General features: G+C 42.0%; 1 protein-coding gene across 3 annotated transcripts in view; it reads left to right on the top strand.

The window, feature by feature from the left end:
• Positions 1-16,911, top strand: part of SAMD12 (sterile alpha motif domain containing 12) — a 173,926-nt gene extending 157,015 nt beyond the window's left edge. For all 3 annotated transcript variants that reach the window (XM_056484061.1, XM_056484060.1, XM_056484059.1), the window contains exon 5: positions 8,036-16,911. In XM_056484061.1, the coding sequence (XP_056340036.1) occupies positions 8,036-8,058 (23 nt within the window). In that variant the 3' untranslated portion in view covers positions 8,059-16,911. The remainder of the gene's footprint in view (positions 1-8,035) is intronic.
• The last annotated feature ends 202 nt before the right edge of the window (positions 16,912-17,113 follow it).

Consider the following 17,113-nt stretch of genomic DNA (forward strand, 5'->3'; position numbering starts at 1 on the left):
ATCATTGGCATTCTGGAGTATGTATTCCAGAAGCTTCCTCAAACCCCTTTTCCTCAGGAGCCCCACATGGCTATGACAGCCTGAAGCACTTGCTGCTGGAGACAGGAGCTGGACAGACAGCACCAGTGCAGCTCTTTGTGCTTAACTAGGAACTGTAAAATAAGGCCATGTCTGAGGTATTTTGAAATTAGGGCCTTTTTTGGTAACACATTCTGTCCATGAGAATAGCAATAATTATTTTCCAGATGGAGTTTGGACATTGTGCATTAAATGAGGTGGTGGGGCACATGCTGAACTGCAAGAATAAAGCAAGTACGAAATGGTGCCAAAATGCTCTTTGTCTGCATTCTGTCTGTTTGGTGCTCAGAGCAGTGCAAGGGTCCTGGAGAAAACAGAGGTAACACAATGTGATAATACAGGTGAAGGGTATATATTTATTAATTCCTGCAAAAAGCTAAACAAATTTGCTTGTTCAGCTAACTAAGGGGTAAGGGCTGGTTTTGTAGGTTTCATGATGCATTTTTGTTTTGTTGTGAGGTAAATGTATGTGTGCATGTGTGCAGTCTTTTAGGTGATTTTAGTAGGTATAATTTTGTTTTTCGCTTGGTTAATCACAGAATGGAAATTTTCATTTCAGGAAATCTTACAGTGAATGTCTCCCTAAAGGTGGATAGTTTATTCCACCTATTAGTCCTGCATAAGCTCTGCATAACCAGTGAGGGAGTGAGGGAGTTTAGCTCCAGGCAGTTTCCAAACCCTTTTGCTATAATACTTCCATTTTCCCAGTGAAATAATTGTTTTCATCTAATTGTGTTTCTTAACTTAATGCATATTTCACTGAAAATCCTAAAGCAAGTAATAGGATGATATAATGCACAGAATAATTCCCAAATTCTGCTGCACACTTCTGAGTGGGGTAGGCTTGAAAGTGCCCTGCAGAATCTGCAGAATAAATGCAAATACAGGTTCCAGGCAGTGATCAGAGCAGCCACCAAACCACTGGGGACTGTGTGGTTAAGCACCTTATGTGCATGCCGAAGATACCACTAAAGGCTATGTCATCTTCGAGTTCACTCAGTTTGTGCAGCTCCTGGAGCTTCATTTTTAACCCAGTCTCTGGAGGTGAAAGCAATAGATGTGCAAAGGTTCACAGTGCAGTGCAAATGGCTGTACAGAGCCACAGCGTGGGCAATGCCATTCATCCGTGACAGCCTGTTTCACTTCCTGCAGAGCACCCCAGAAGAGCTTGGGAGACCAAGAACTGATTACAACCAGGCAGTGAGAGAGATGCATGATAAGGCATAAAGTCAGCAATCTCATAGGCATTTTCAGTTTCAGCCAGCACCAGTTGAGACTATCAGATTCCTTAGCATCACATTCCCTTAAATCTTTGCTTGCTACAGTTTGAGTTTCTTGAGCAGAATGCTTCAGGACAGCCAGTTCACTGTTCACAGTGATAGATAGTTGTTGTTTCATCTGATTGTGTTTCTTAAGTTAATACATATTTCATTGAGAATCCTAAAGCAAGTAATAGGATGATATAATACACAGAACTGATAATGCACAGAATAATTCCCAAATACTGCTGCACGCTTCTGAGTGGGAGGTATGAACATCTTGAGCTGAGATGAGCGAACCGCTTTGAAAGAAGAAAGAATCTCTTCAAGGATTTTTCCTGATTTTTGAACTCAGCTTCTAAGCTTGGGAAATTTTCACAAGCTGCTTTGGCACAGACATAGAAAGGACATAATTTCTTGGGACAGATTTTTGTCCTGAGGTTTTCAGATTACACTGTAAAATCAAGTTCAGAAAACGCAAAAGTCTTTTAAGATATTTTTCAAAACAAGGCTAGTGTGTGAGCTCAAGTGCTTTTAGAGAGTTGTCCACCAAGAACTCTGATTTTTGAAGGAAAGGGCCAAGAACCAAAATTCCTGCATAAATCATCTATACACAGAATCTATATGTGTCCTCATTTTGTTAAACCTAGTCAAGTTGCTGAGAGATTTGCTTTGGTAAGGAAGCTGGGGTTGTGTGTGACTCATAAAGAGACTCTTGGCTAATCTGACTATTTGATGGCTTTGAATAGCTTAGCAAAACACATTTTGGACAACTACATTTTCAACCCATTCTGTGTGAACCAACTGTGTTCCACAGAGCAGCTGCAATAACCTCTGACTAATTGTCTTTTCAGAAGGTTACCTGCTGAGAGCATCTGCCACGACATCCATCCTCCCAGAAATGTTTCATCACAGAGCTGCCTAATGCAGGCAAGAAGGGAGTTATCTCTTGAGGCAGAACACAGAGGATGGGATTAGGATGGGATTTGCCTGTTGAATGTTCATCATCTGTCTTAAAACTCTGAGCATCCTGTGTAAATTGCCTATGGAAGGCACCCTGAAGCCTTCCTTGAAATGAGTTGTGCTGTTGATCTGGACAGCACATCTGGAGTGAGCCAGGATGCGCCGTGCCCGAGCAGGCTGTGCCAAGCTGTGTTCCAGCTGCCCCCTCAAAGCCCTTGTCTGGGCCTGGGACACTCAGTGACCAGTGTAGCAATACATAAACAACACCAAGGAGTTTATTGCTTGTAATGTAATTTTCTTCCCTAGTTCTCATGCGGGAATATTTATTCAGAAGCGTATTTATGGTGATGGTATCAACAGATACTAAAACTCTATCCAGGAGGATTAAGAGTACCTGCTTGTGGGAGCAAATTGTCCAGAAGAAGAAAAAGAAACCTGGAATTTATCCTTGCAGAAATAGCAATTAATATGTTAGCTGCTATTTGTTTTAAAGACTCTGCTCTTGGAGTATTTTGATGGTACATCAATGTCCTTGATAATTTCAACAAAAAATGTCTTGTTTCATGGTTGGGTTTTATAGTTCATGACAAATATATCTTAACTAAAAATGTAGGTGTGAAGGGAAGACAACATTTAATTCTATGTATTTTTGGCTTTTATAGTTATTTTGCATGAACTCATTGAGAAATATCAAATGCTTGGCATTAGGATTACTGTATTAGGTGCTCTAGATGTTGTGCTCACAGACCCACCTTTTCTGTCAAGGTACTCCAAAACCAAAATATTGGTTTCCTCCTTGGCAACCAAATTTAAAAATCAAAGTAAGAAAAGACTTCCTACCTTTTCCTCTTGGTATTTTTCCACCATATTGACAACTGCATTTGACAAACAACATTAAATTACCTTCAAGACTGTATCAGCTACAAATTTTTAGTAATGAGGGGAAAATCAGGCAAGTCAGACCAAGAAATGATTGGTTGGAATCAAAACAAAATTGGCAGTTTTATCAAAAAGCATCCACATGTCTGTATTGTCTCGGCTGCTGAGTGCTGTATTCAGTCCCTGGATTAATGTGTCACTGTTCAGCACAGCTGCTGGGCTGTGGCACTGTCTCTGTGCAGCCTGAGGCTTGACTTGCAGCCTGGACAAGCTGGAGCTGCTCTGATGAGAGGAGGGGTTGGTGGGTGGACAGAGCAGGCTGGGGGCCGTGCTTGGCCACCCACTCCTGCTGGCTCCAGCTGGCTCCACACGTGCAATTGGTTTGAGGTAACCTTGGATCTCTGGCATTGTTGACTCTGGTTATCAGTGACCTGTTAGGTAATGAGGATGTGCAGCAATAGCTGTGTTTACCTACAGGATAAAAGAACCACCCAGAGCAGGAATGGGATGGCTCTGTGATAGAGTGAAACCAAGTGCAGGTACAACTTCATTTGTAGAGAACAGGTAAATGGTTCCTGTCCCTGCCAAGGCTGCCCCATGGCAGCACTTCCCAGCCCCTGCCAATTCTCTTCCACCACAGTGACTGACTGGCATCAGCAGCTCCCCAAGTTACTTTCTTTCTACATGAACTTCCATGAGCCTTACAGAGACACCTGTGACATTCTCTCACACCTCAGTGTTAATAGTAATTCAATGCACAATAAAGAAAAGGGTAAGGTAAATCTATGAATGGGATGCCAGGCATGTCCTTTCATCAGTGTCCAAAACTTTCAGTGGTAATGGTATCTGTTGGGGGTCCCAGAGCTGGACACACACACCAGCATGTACTGGAGTATACATACTCCATCTGGAGTACCATGTGCAGCTGTGGAGTCCTCAGTACCAGAAGGACATGGACCTTTGGAATGAGTCTGGAGGAGGACCACTAAACTGATCATGGGGCTGAAACACCTTCCTATGAAGACAGGCTGAGCTGGGGCTGTCCAGCCTGGAAAAGAGGAAGCTCCAGGGAGACTTTACAGTGCCTTCCATTGCCTTAAAGGGGGCTGCAATGGGGCTAGAGAGGGACTTTCCACAATGGTATGACAGGACCAGGATCCTTAAACTGAAAAGACATGTTTAGATAAGGTTTGAGGAAGATGTTCTGTGCTGTGTGGATGTTGAGGCATTGGCACAGGTTGCCTAGATAATCTGTGGATGCCCCATTCCAGGTAGTGTCCAAGGCCAGGCTGGATGGGGTCTGAGTAACCTGGTCTAGTGGAAGGTTCCCTGTCCTTGGCAGGGGAGTTGGAATTAAATGATCTCTAAAGTCCCTCCCAACCCCAGTCATTCAACAGTTATATGAACTCTAATTAGTTAATAGCAAGATGCAATAAGTCTGCAATAATGTACAGCATATTATAATGTCTCAAGTGACATGAGAAGTGAAGTCAGATACCTATGGCCTTTCTAACACAGGAAAAGTATTACTAAATATAGCTGAATGCAGCTTTTCACAGACTCCAAGGAATAGATGGTAAAAGGTTGTTTGGAAATAGGCATTTTTCATTATAATCCTGTGTTTGGAATGTGCTGACTTTGGAAATACAATATAAAATTAGTTCCAGGAGAGTAAACCTAGCAAAGATAATAGATGCTTGTTTTCTTTATCAGAATCTCTCAATTATGGAAATGTGGCAAAATAGGTAATACCTCTAGGCTGAGTTGAATTAATGTGTTTAAAATGAATGTAAAATATATCTCTTTCTCAGACAAAAATCACACAGCACAGATACTAAAAAAACTGAAATACATCTCTGGCTTTGAAATGATAGTTGTTTTTCTACATCAGCTTCTTGAAAATGTCATGTGAGATTAGATCTGTTCACTTGTGTTGGTAAGCATATATACCCCTGAAAAGGGATGTCTTTGTTTTGAGAGCTTACTGTCTCAGGCAGGGTTTTCACAGGCAACTGCTCATTTGTGATACCTTTTATAAAGATCTTTACTTTCAGTAAACACTGGATATATACTGTTACAAAACCAGGGTCCTTAGAGAAGCCTCCAGCTGGGCACAAAAAATTATGCAGATAATGAGGAAAAATAGGTGCTTCTAAAACTCTGTCCTCAAAAGACAAAGTGAAAAGATACAGGCCAGATGACCACTAAAGCCTGAGTTTGCTTGCTCTAAATGCAGAGCTTGGCAGAACTGCTGCTCTCTGCTTGCTCAGTGTCACCAATTGTATCCAGACACCTCTGCATGGCTCCAAGTGGTTGTGCTCCCTCTGTGGTGTGGATGGAGCTCAGGCTGGGATCAATTCCATTTCTCCTCATTCATGGGTTTCTGTCTGAAGGGCCAGCTGGCTCATTTCAAACTTAAGTACGAGTACAAGCTAATGACTGAGACAATGGGGATGATTGGGGAATTTCAGCATGAGTACAGTCCTGAGGCCTGACCTGATATAATTAGCCAGTTTACCCATTTTATTTTAGTCCTCTGACTCTGTGGCTAGGCAAGGTATTTTCCATTGCTTGAGACAGCTTTTGAAATTTTCCCTTCTTTGCAGCAGAAAAGCTCAAAAAAGAGACAGGCCTTTGTGAGACAGCTTGTCTTTTTTGATGCTACCCAGATGGGAGACATCCTCTAGTTCAAACACTTTTGATATTAAGTAACTGTTTGCTGCTCTCCAATTTCAAACCCTCCCCATAGATTTGCCCTTTGTCTTCCAAATTGCTTCTGTCACCATTGCTTTCTTTTGTGTCTTGGTCAGTTATCTGTCTAGACCAGCTGAAGGCTCCTGTATGTTCTCCCATGGAGTGAAACCAGTTGCTGGGTCTGAAATGTGCATCTTTCTCAGGCCACTACTGATGTGGCCATCTCATGCAGTAGATGATGGGTGATGTTGGGAACATTGCCCTGGGGAACCTGGAGGATAAAAGCAAAGCAGCTATAAAAACAGAAATCAAGAGTAGCACTGTAATCAGGTAAAAATGCCCGCAGAAAGAGGGAAATAATTAAGGAAACTGGTTTTTACTGTTCCTCTGTTTCATAGGGTATATTTACACTCAGGGGTCAACTGCTCATGGCAGGGACTGGGTGGTTTTTTTAGTCTTGTGCAATACCTACTGCTCTGTCATCCCATCCTTTCTCTGCTCAATCAGACCTTCATGTCCATTGCTACAAGAGTTTGGGGCTGGAAGAGGCAAATATGGGCAAAGTGACAGCTTGGCAGAGCCAGTCAGCCTACACCCCACAGAGAAGAGCCTACCAGCCATGATTTTGAAGGAGTGAGAAGCAGAAATCCATCGCCAGCCTGAGTTTCAGCTGATGTGAATGCTGCCTTGGCAGCATCAGTATCCTGTTAGCTTCACAGTTAGGAATCTGGCCCCAAAACCCCAACAATCCAGCTCTTCCCACTCGTACAGATACATGCATTCATGAAAGAAGCAGGATATCAGCTGGAAAGGGTGCAAAGCCCATTCTGATAAGTCCCATCCCAGCACTGCCCTAGTCAGAGATCTGGTCCATAAAGCAGGTAATGGCTGAGGGCTGTATGATTAACAAAGCTGCATCCCAAAACATTTTAGTGGTGGCCTTGGTAGTGCTGGGTTAACACTTGGACTCAATGAACATAAAGGTCTTTTCCAGCCTAAATTATTCTATGATTCCATGAAATAATAATATAATTCCATGAAATTCTATGAAATAATGAACTTGTCTCTGCGTAGCTCCTCAGCTCCAGAAGCTTGAGCCTGTGATGGGTGTACAAGCATTTATGTGCTACACACTGAATTAACAGCTGAATGTGCTTCAGTGTGAGCAGTTCTGCACAGGCACTCATCTCCTGTTCAGAAAAGCAGAACAAGGAGCACAAATCCCCACCAGAAAATGTACAAGCTTAAAAATATTTAGGTTGGAAGAGGCTTCAGGAGATGTTCCAGTAAACTATGCTCAAAGCAGGGCCACATCAGGTTGTGTGGAGACTCGTCTGGTTGAGCTGCAGATATCTCTGTAGGTGGAGGTCCCACAGCCTGGTCAGGCAACTTGGTCCAAAAGGTAACCTCCTCACTGAGAAGATTTTTTTTTCCTTGCATCTAACTGAAATATCTCTTGTTGCTTCTTGTGTCCATTGCTTCTTGTCCTTTTGCTGTACTTCTCCAAGAAAAGTTTGGGTGAAGGGGAGGAGAAGTTACAAGTAACCTCCACATTCTCTTCCTCTATGGTGTGATGGCTGTACATTCTGCAAGGGCTTTCAGGCATAGAATAGCAGCCACCAACACTGAGTGTGCTGTGAAAGAGAAACTCTCCAACCTCCTCATTATCTTATGTGGTCTGAAGGGGGAAGGGTATGGGTGAGCTGTTTTCACATCTGTGCAGCAATGGCCAGTTCTTACCATCTTAGCCAGCAGGAACATCGAATATTGCTTGGGCATTTGGCAGAGCCTTTCCAGCATTTGGCTATCAAGCCTTCAGTAGTTAATGCAAATCCAACCAAACAGAAGAGTCCTGCTCTCTGGGACTCAGACTACAGGAAGAATAAGCAGTGCTTTTACATGAGGCAATAAAATTCAAGTATGATCTGTTAAATCATGCAAATGATTGCTGGTCTGCACTTTATCTAAGGAATTGATTAAGAGTTTTTTGGTTGGTGAGTAAAGTTGATTAAAAAAAGTACTAGGGTCACAATATATATTCTCTGAATACATTTACTAAGCTCAGACCTGATTTTTTAAATTTTAGTTGAAATGCATGGCAATTTCTTTGCTCTGTTCTGTACTCACAGTCTGGTTTTGAATTTCTGTTTTGTTTCTCACAGCCCCAGCAGAGAGCTCTCCATAAACATTTCCAGCCTCTAAAGCTGCTGTCCTGCCACTTGATATGAAAGTGAACTTTCCTTCACGAAAACAATAAATGGCGGTGCCAGAAGATGACGATGGAGGATTGAAGACAAACTTGAAGTAAAATCAGCCCACTCAGCTGATACATTCTGGGGAGACCTGGTTTGCTGTGGAGTAAATATGTGGTGCAAAATATCCAAAATATCTAATTTGTTGAAAATGGTCATTGACAGACCTTTAGCTGGAAAATTTCTTCCAGTCTTCATCACTGTGCATAACTTTTGAGTTCCCTTTAGGGGACTGTCTATGCCCTTCACTAGAAGTCCTGTTTTAGCATGGCAACTACTGGATTCTTTTATTATGTATGCAGATGGCATGATGTTTTAGGAAAAACTTACAACAGTTCTCCAATCTCAATGGATATGTTCACAATATTACACCCTGATAGGAATGTAGACGTCTTGTATGTGTTAGTTTTGCAGTCTAATGGTATTCTGTTATACAATATCAGCACTTCATATGTGCTTTTCTCACAGAACTAGCACAGTCCATATATATATATATAATGGTCCTTTTTTTAAAATACTGAGGATATGTTTCAGTGTTTGTGCTGAGACTGCATCCAAACTGAAGCCCAGTACTAGCATCCCTTCACTGATTCACAGTAGGTTGTGTAGATAGATTTGCACGTGGCAGAGATGTGACTTCTTTTATCAAGACTTAAAGAACAGCTGTCACAAAGGTAGCCAAGAGCAGGGTAGTTTGAATGAGCTGTAGGATACTGTGTCTGCTCTCCCTCTCACCCACCAAATATCAAAGGGTCTCGTTTCTGGTGTGCCAGTGTCTTTTCTAACTCAGTGAGGGAGAGGCAAGGGAGAGAGTCTTTCTCAGACATGTACGTGACCCTGGGTTTGGTCTGCAATAAAACCAGAATAAACTGAAGAATTCAGGTTCCTTCTGCTGGCCACCACTTATGTTTTGGGCAGGGCTGGGAAATTGTAGTCCAAACCAAACTCTCTAAAAAGGTAAAGTGTAAGACTATACTTCTAAGGAGCAAGACACTCCCTTTGGAGAGGGCAGATTTCTTCATTAACTTTTTCCACTTTCTACTCAAAACAGTATTTTGGTAGGAACTGGGAATGAGCAAATGGTTCCAATAAGCCTTTCAATATACTGTAGCAGGCTCAAGACTGTTGCATTCAATCTGAACTTTGTTTTTTGTTCAGTCTCTGAATGGCTGACCTCATCACTGGTTGTATCACAGCTGGCTGTGGTACTGTTTCTTCCGTGGGGACTCAGTGGAATTAGTGTCTGTCCCTTACATCAGGACCTTCTCAGCACACTCTTTATAATGAACTGATGTCATCAGCATACCGAGGGGGCTTACCTCTTTGTTCCTTCTTGCTTTAAAATCAAAGGTAGCTTTTTTTGTGTACTTAAAGACTGTCACTCTCTCCAGCTTGATAAACAGATATTCTAGAGTTGCTGTTAGCATTTATTCCAAACTCTGGGTGAGACAATGCTGTGTGAAGATGGAGTGATGGAGAGAATGTGCAGCTAGAGTAAGTAATAGGCACCTTTCTGTAGGAAGCTCCTGTGTTATAATTCTTAAAAATTATTGTGCAGTTCATTGCTAAAGAATGGAAGGTCAACCACTGAGGGTGCCTGTACAACAAACAGATAATTATCTTCAGGGTTTAATTTTTTTTAGATGGCCATGGGCTAAGGTTTCAGCTCTCCACCCGTCTCAGATTCAGCATAGTGGATACTTTTATGGTATTCAGTCCAAAAGCAAATTATTTTAATGGTGACAAAGATTTTCAGAAGTTGCTAGTGATTTTTAATGGTTTGGGTCTTTCCATGGATTCTCAAATGGAGCTCCCAAGAATTACAGAGCAGTAAGCTTCTACATTTTCTTTCTGAAAATCCTGGTCCCTAATTTCAAATTAATTGGTGTAAAAAATCTCCTTAAAACATAAGGATCTTTGCCAATTGCAACATTTGCACTTTTTAGAGCTTTTCATAGGGTTGCAGGTTGGAATCTGATACTAATAGAGCTGGCCATGTGCATGGCACAGGTCCACTGTAAGCTTCAGCAAATTTTACAGCTCTTTCTGTTACAGGTTTTAAAAATGCACTCTGACAACTGACATCAATTTCATGTTGGTAAAGCAATTAAAAACAGAATACTTTGATTGATATGTTAAATTAAAAGGAGAATGCTATACTTCTACAGTAGGAGTTCTCTTATTTTACTACCTAGTGAAAAAATCCAGAATAATTTGAATGATAAAAGAAGAGTTTATCAGAGAGTGTTATCTTAAAAGGGTGTATGAGAAGAAGTTGCGTTAGGCAGAGAGCCACTAGAAGCTTTTTTTGTATCAATGTTAGTTTTGAACATCTTCCAGTATATGGGCATGAATTTAGATGTGTGCACTTCTCCTGTTAAAACAGTTTGTTTTAAAAGCTTCCCAGGATTTTAGCTATGGTGACCTAGAAAAGCAGTGTTATAGGCCCTGAGAAATGTGAAAATCAAGTCCAGACCCTTGAGTAGCCAGACTTGGAGAGAAGTCTGCTGTAGGTGCCTATTGGACAAACCTCCCTTGAAGCTGGTGTGGGTCCCCATCCTGCAGCCAGCCTATGCATGTGCACAACTGCAGGCATAGCTCCCCCGAGCCCCGTGACACATCTCAGTGTGTAACTGTCTGCCAGAGCCATAAGGAAATAACTGTACTTTTTGGCTTGTATTTAACTATTCATTGTGTTTGGATTTTTTTAATCATTGTTATTTTCCCAAAGTAGGCCATGCTTCCTCAGGGATATTTATGAAATTGTTCTACATCTCCTGAACAACTATCTGGATCCCAGCGTATTCTTCTGAAAACTTTTTAATATAAATAAACGTGTGGGAGAGATTTTTGTTCTTGTGAATGGGGGCAGGTACTGTGTTCTCGGAAAGGCTGTTGAGTGCAGACAATCAAGTCTATTGCATTTTTTATGCCGAACACCTTATTAATAGCAGACATATCCGCTTTTGCCTGGGTCGCAGGAACAGTTCAGGGGAAGGAATGCTTTATCTCTAGTCAATAAATCATTTATGTTGAGAGTGCCAAAGACCAAGTCAACATGAAAGGGAGCAAATAAGTTATTCCGGCAAAGGAAGTGAATTTAAATATGCTCAGTGCCATTAGTTCACTGCAAAAGAGTGGAAGACTAATGCTATTTTCATAAAGCAGCCATTATCAGCCTGTGGAGATAGATAAATTCATAAAGGCCAGGCTGCTGTTACATTGATCACCAGTTATTGTCTCTGAGACAAGGCAGGGCTGTGACCAGGACCCTGCTCCCTGTGCAGAGCTGCAGCCTTCCTCCCAGCCCGGAGCCTCCCCCTGCTGCCACGCTCACCTGGATTCTCTGTGTGGATTCCAGGCTGCAGCATCAGACCCCGCTAAGAATCCCTCAGCCGTTCCAAATATTTGCACCATGAGAAGTCCTCCATCAGAATCCTGAAGGAATTGCTCACCCCAGGGAGCACAATGCAGCTGAGATCATCCTTTGCACTGTTTTGTTCCTCATTTTTTTTCATCTGGGTGGCTTTCTGTGCCTGAACACCTGCCATTTATTCTGTTAAGGGAAAGGCAGCCTTTCGAGAAGGGAGTTTGAAAAAGTTTCATGAGCTCTTTGCTTGTCCAGATGCATGGCAATGCTGTATCAGGGAGTCCATCCCTCCCTGTCTCTTCCTTAGGGTGTTGTCACTCAACTGCAGCTGTAATGTCATTGAGGACATGAAACCATTAAAAATTACAGAATTCTGGGTTTGCCCTGAATTTTCAGAAGACCCCACGCCAGACCCTGACAGATCCCACTGGCACCACTCCGTTGCTGTCTCCAGAGATGTGTTGATTAGCACCAGCCAAGGAGCCAGCATTAAGGTGTTTTTTTGTGATCACTAAAATGAACCTCCCTCCACCTGCCACAGAGCCAGAAGGTCTGCATTATTCAAAATAAAACAAAGTAAAGCCCTGCATCTTTCACACTGATCCCCTTTAACAGTTACAATCTCTGCCATCAGAGTCTCCTTGAACAGTTCTGCTGCAGGACTGCAATTGACCCTGGTATGTATAGGCTGCCAATAGGATTTTAATTTAAAAAGAGAAGGTCCTTTGGTATAATTAAGATTGATGGGTGAGGGGAAAATATTACCAGCATTACTTGCAAGCTCCTATAGTAAAATTCAGAAAAGTAATCTGGAGTGCAAAAAAACCTACCAACATAATGTATGGGTGATTAGGCAGGCTCATGAGGATAAATCAGCAAGTAAGAAAAGTAGATGCTTAATGAAGGAAGCCAAAAATGTATGGGAAGTCAGTGGCAAATAGGTTAGGGCTGGTTACACCAAAGACTTTACATATATCCTAATAAATACTGTCATAGCAAAGCTAAGTGTGATGTTAGACAGGCCCAGCACAGAGATTGCTCACACTACCCTGGAAACCCAACAAATAGTCTTGTTTTGTATTTGAAAGCAGTAGAAGGAGGAAGTCAGATTACACATTAAAATGTAATTCCTCCTACTCCATCAGTAATTGCAGGTATTATTAAGCAGTAACTATCCAAACATAATTTTAAATTTGTGGAACCTTTAACTGAATCCAAAAGTGAAGGAAAAACTTGCCTAGGATTCCTCAGAACCAGAAAGTATCAAGGAAGCTTCAAATGACACCAGACCCACAACAGTGCAAAAGAATGAGTGGTTTAGTACAGAAAAATATAGACTTATTAGCTTCCTATCAGTCTTAGGTAAAATAATGGAAAAGTTGATATGGCATAATCATTAGAGCAATTAAAAATTTATAAAACCCTCCATATTATTTTATAGAACTGTATCATGCAAATAAACTTGCTATTATTTTTGTGATATCAAAGGATTTTTGAGAAAAGAAGCTCTGCTGGCATACTGTACTTAGCCTCCTATAGAGCATTTGATTGTGATAAAGAATAAAATAGCACAATGCAAAATCAATATCACCCACATTAAATGGATTAAAAATGGATTACAGGCTAGATCACAAAAAATAGCTGTAAATATTCATTATCCTCAGTGAGACTATTTCTGATGAGCACCTCCCAAGGTATGCTCTATTTTCAATATACCCCCCAGGGAAAGAGAAAATTATTGTTGGCAACAGCCAGAGATGACAAAAACAGAGGCACAATAAATAATGATCTGAGCAGGTCAGTGGTAGAGAATAGCTTGGAGGACAGAAAAGTTAAAAATCCAGGAGAGATGGCAGCAAATCTGACTTAGAAGCATGGGGAGTATGTCTGCAATACTACAGTGGCCGTGGATGTGCCATAGATTAGCTGTTCAGCATCAGCCCCAGAGATGGTCCTGCCAGCTGGGATGTAGGACCTGGCAATAGTGATGCCATCCCAGTTTGTTTGGTCACTATCAGTCTTTCAAAAAAGGTATTGACCACTTGGAAAGATTATTTGCAATACTTCCCAGTGTCATTCAAGGGCAGGAAAACTGATCTTATTATAGTGTCAGACTAATGAAGCTCAAGCTATTTATTTATCAGAGGCAATTTTAATAGGTGACTTCTACCTGGGCAGGGAAGTGCTGTCTGAAGGCAGGTAGGTCTTCTATTTAGAAGGGAATGATGTGCTCTACTTGTTGGAAACTGATTTCAGGCTAGAAATTAGGTGCAAATACTCAGCAGGGAGGATGATTACCCATGGAGACAACTTACTCAGTTACCTGGTATGTTCTCCATCACATAAAGTCTTTAAAGTATGCAGAGTATTTTTATAAGTCAATAAGCTCTACCTCAAACTGAAATCCAGACTTGGTGCAGCAATTGCTGGATGAAATTATTAGGCATGTATTATGCAAGGATTAGACTAGTTCATCAGATGTAAACTTCTGAATTAAAAATATCCTGAAGTTTCCACTATTACAGGTAGGCAGGGCAATCTATATCCTTTTTTTTCCCACAAAGTGGGAATTCAATTCAATTCAATTCAAACAGCTTCCGTGGAAAACTGTGCAGTTGGTTTGAGCATCAGTAGATCTGCTGACAGCTGTAAGGTTCTGCTGCACATAATTAAAGGAAGAGAACTGGATAAGAAAGGACAACAAAACCCTTGGACATACTAAGAGTCTGTAGCCTTTCACTGATAGCAACCTGGAACAAAATGCTGCATGCAGATGATGGGGCCATGTGGATGTGTAGTCAAAGCAAGGAGTAGCAGCTGTGGGTTTGCCTCTTTAGAGGTAGCATCCTGCTGGCAAGAAACAGATTTTCCTGCCTGCAAGAACTGGCAGAGAAGCTGCAGTGCTGATGGAGAGGGCAGTTGTATTACTGTGCAGCTGAGCACAGTGCACAGGTTCCTTGCTTCAAAGACAGCAAACTGTCATGGCCAGCCCCATTGGAGCTGGTTAATAAAGCCCTGGAAGTGAAATTACATCAATGGGATTACCCAGAGAAATGACAGCTGCTCCCAGCTGTGGTTTTTTGCCAGATTGGGTCCTGTTACCATTGGCTGGTTTGAATGTTGTCCTTCAGAAATAAACAAAGGCGTACTCAGTGTCTGATGTAGATTTCACAAAACCACTGTTGATGTGCACAAGGCAAGTGGGAACCCTTGGAGTCATCTTCCATGTGCTTCATCAAGTGGTGGGGAAAGCACAAACTGGGTTGTACAGTTTAAAGAGTAAACAGCTCACACAAACAAGGGAAAATATAAAAGCAATATTTACTGCAGACTGGTATTAGACACCTTGCAGCTCTGGAGGAGAGCATTCTGTGATAGGCATGGCTGGGGCCAGCTGGGCAGGGGCAGAGCTGAACTGGCACATGGCTGTAACATCTGCCTCTGCTAAGAGTAGGAATCACAGCTTAGGCTCAGACCAGCTCCTGTCTGATACTAATTCCAAATATATCTAAATAATTTCTCAGAAAAAACAAAAATCTTTGTAGTTGTTACACCTCTGATCACCTTCTATTAAGTCTTTGCCAGGAATTTATCTATTTAATATTTTAAGTCACCAAATTAAATAGCAAAACACAGGGGTTTTTTTAAAGCAGGGAGATTGGTATGGCAGCAAAACTGCATGTAAGCAATAAGAAGCTGTGCAGGGAAGGAAGAAAAACCTCAAATTGTCCCATCAGATGCTTAGGGGACTTGCTCAGTTGGTTGGGTTTTTTTCAGTGTTCAGAGGGTGGCTTTACATCTAGGCAGAAGTTTTCCTTACAGAGCCAGGCTTTGGTCTGAAGACCAGATAGATAAAGAAGGGTTTGGAGTCCTTTTAGCACTTTGTCTGCTTCCTTTGTATCTAAGAGACTCCTTTGCACTTCTGAGAAAGGTGGAAAAGAGATTGTGACAGTAGAAGAAGCACAGAGGGACAGGAGCTTCCAGCCTATGCAAAGCATCTCAGCATGAGAGTCACATCTCATCCCTCTGCCCTGAATCCAACACCACTGAGCAAGGGGAGAAATGGAGCCATGTCAGGCTGACCCACAGGCAGAGCAGTGTTCTGTCTGTGCTGAGTGCCTCCTGCAGCCATGGCAGGAGACATTTCCTGGCAAGACTGGACAATGCCCTGGCAATGGGAATGACCAGCATTTCCCCAAAGAGGCTGTGTCCTCTGAGGAGAAGACTCCTTTGCTTTGCTGCAGGAATGCTTGGCAAGGCTAAGATGTGTATTTTTAAATTTCTCACAGCTATTGCAGAATCTGAAAGTGGCAGGGCAGTACTTTGGGATATGCTGGGCTTTGCTTCCAGTTTCGTGTAGGGACTGCAGCTACCTGGACCTGCCTCAAAATTATTGTTTCTTTTTCACTGTCTGGGTAAGATGGGAGGAATGCCTGCCTGGCTCTGCACACCATAAACCAACAAAGGGGGCTCTAAATTTGGGGTCCTCTGTTTTGGGGAGTTGAATTTAAGGTTGTTTGAAGATGACCCTGAGGAAAACAGGCAGCTGACAGCTGGAATTGCAGTTGCACCTGAGTTGTCTCCAAAGGTTGCTTCCCAAAAATGAGCCCATGGACAGAATCAGATCCCAGGCTGTGCTGGTGCATCCACATCAGTCACTGATGATGGGCATGAGCTGCAGGGAGTGAGAGGGAGGCTGGGATCAAGGTCCTGGGAGGTCTGGTCACCTGATGCAGGACAGCTGGATGCAGAAAGGCTGACTGCAGGCCCTTGGCCAGGGTCGAAACAGTCACCTGAAGCCAGCAAGTCATGTCTGGTCCTGCTGCCTTTGGACTCAGTTCTGGTTTAGATTCACTAAGGAAAAACTCTAAAGCAAATTAACTCCTTTTAATGTTAACTTGGTTGATAATCTAGGAAAATGCCAGCACTCTAATGCATATAAAGTGACACACTGTTATTCCCAATACATCTATGGCTGAACTCTTTAATGATGGAGCCAAATGAGGTGGCGTGAGACAAAAGTGTGCCTTTCTGTTTGATGTATACTGCGTTTCCCCAGGCATCCAAGGTGTTCAGCTGCACAGCAGTGCTTTTTTCCCAAAACAAAAATTACCATGCAAACTAATTTTTAGTATACAAAGTGGCCATCATGTAATTCCACCTTACAGTTTTTATATTCAGTCTTTACTTCCTTCTGTTTTCAAAAATCAACAGAAAATAAAGCCCAGGTGGGAGGGAGGAGTTCTTTTAAACAATAAAATTAAAACAAATATCAAATTTTTGGTATCTTTGGGCATGATCTCTGGAAGCTTTGGGTATCTGCTTTATCATTTTGTATATTTGACAGTTTTGTACTCTGCATTGTTTGACTTCATTTGTGCATGGCAATGTATTAAAACATGGAATTTTTATTATACAGTAAAAGTATTTTGTTTGATTTCAATAAGGTCAAGATTGATCCAGGTCATAAACAGGAGGGGGGAAAAAACAGAGGGGTTTTTTCTAGCATCAACTCTCACTTGACAGTCTAAGCATTCTCTTTCAGGTAGTTTCCAGCACCTGAAGGTGGGCAGAGCCTTTTGCCCACCCATGTCTCCTTCCCCCAGGGTTGCCTAAAT

This window comes from Oenanthe melanoleuca, chromosome 2, assembly GCF_029582105.1.
Source record: "Oenanthe melanoleuca isolate GR-GAL-2019-014 chromosome 2, OMel1.0, whole genome shotgun sequence".
In the NCBI taxonomy this organism is placed as follows: domain Eukaryota; kingdom Metazoa; phylum Chordata; class Aves; order Passeriformes; family Muscicapidae; genus Oenanthe; species Oenanthe melanoleuca.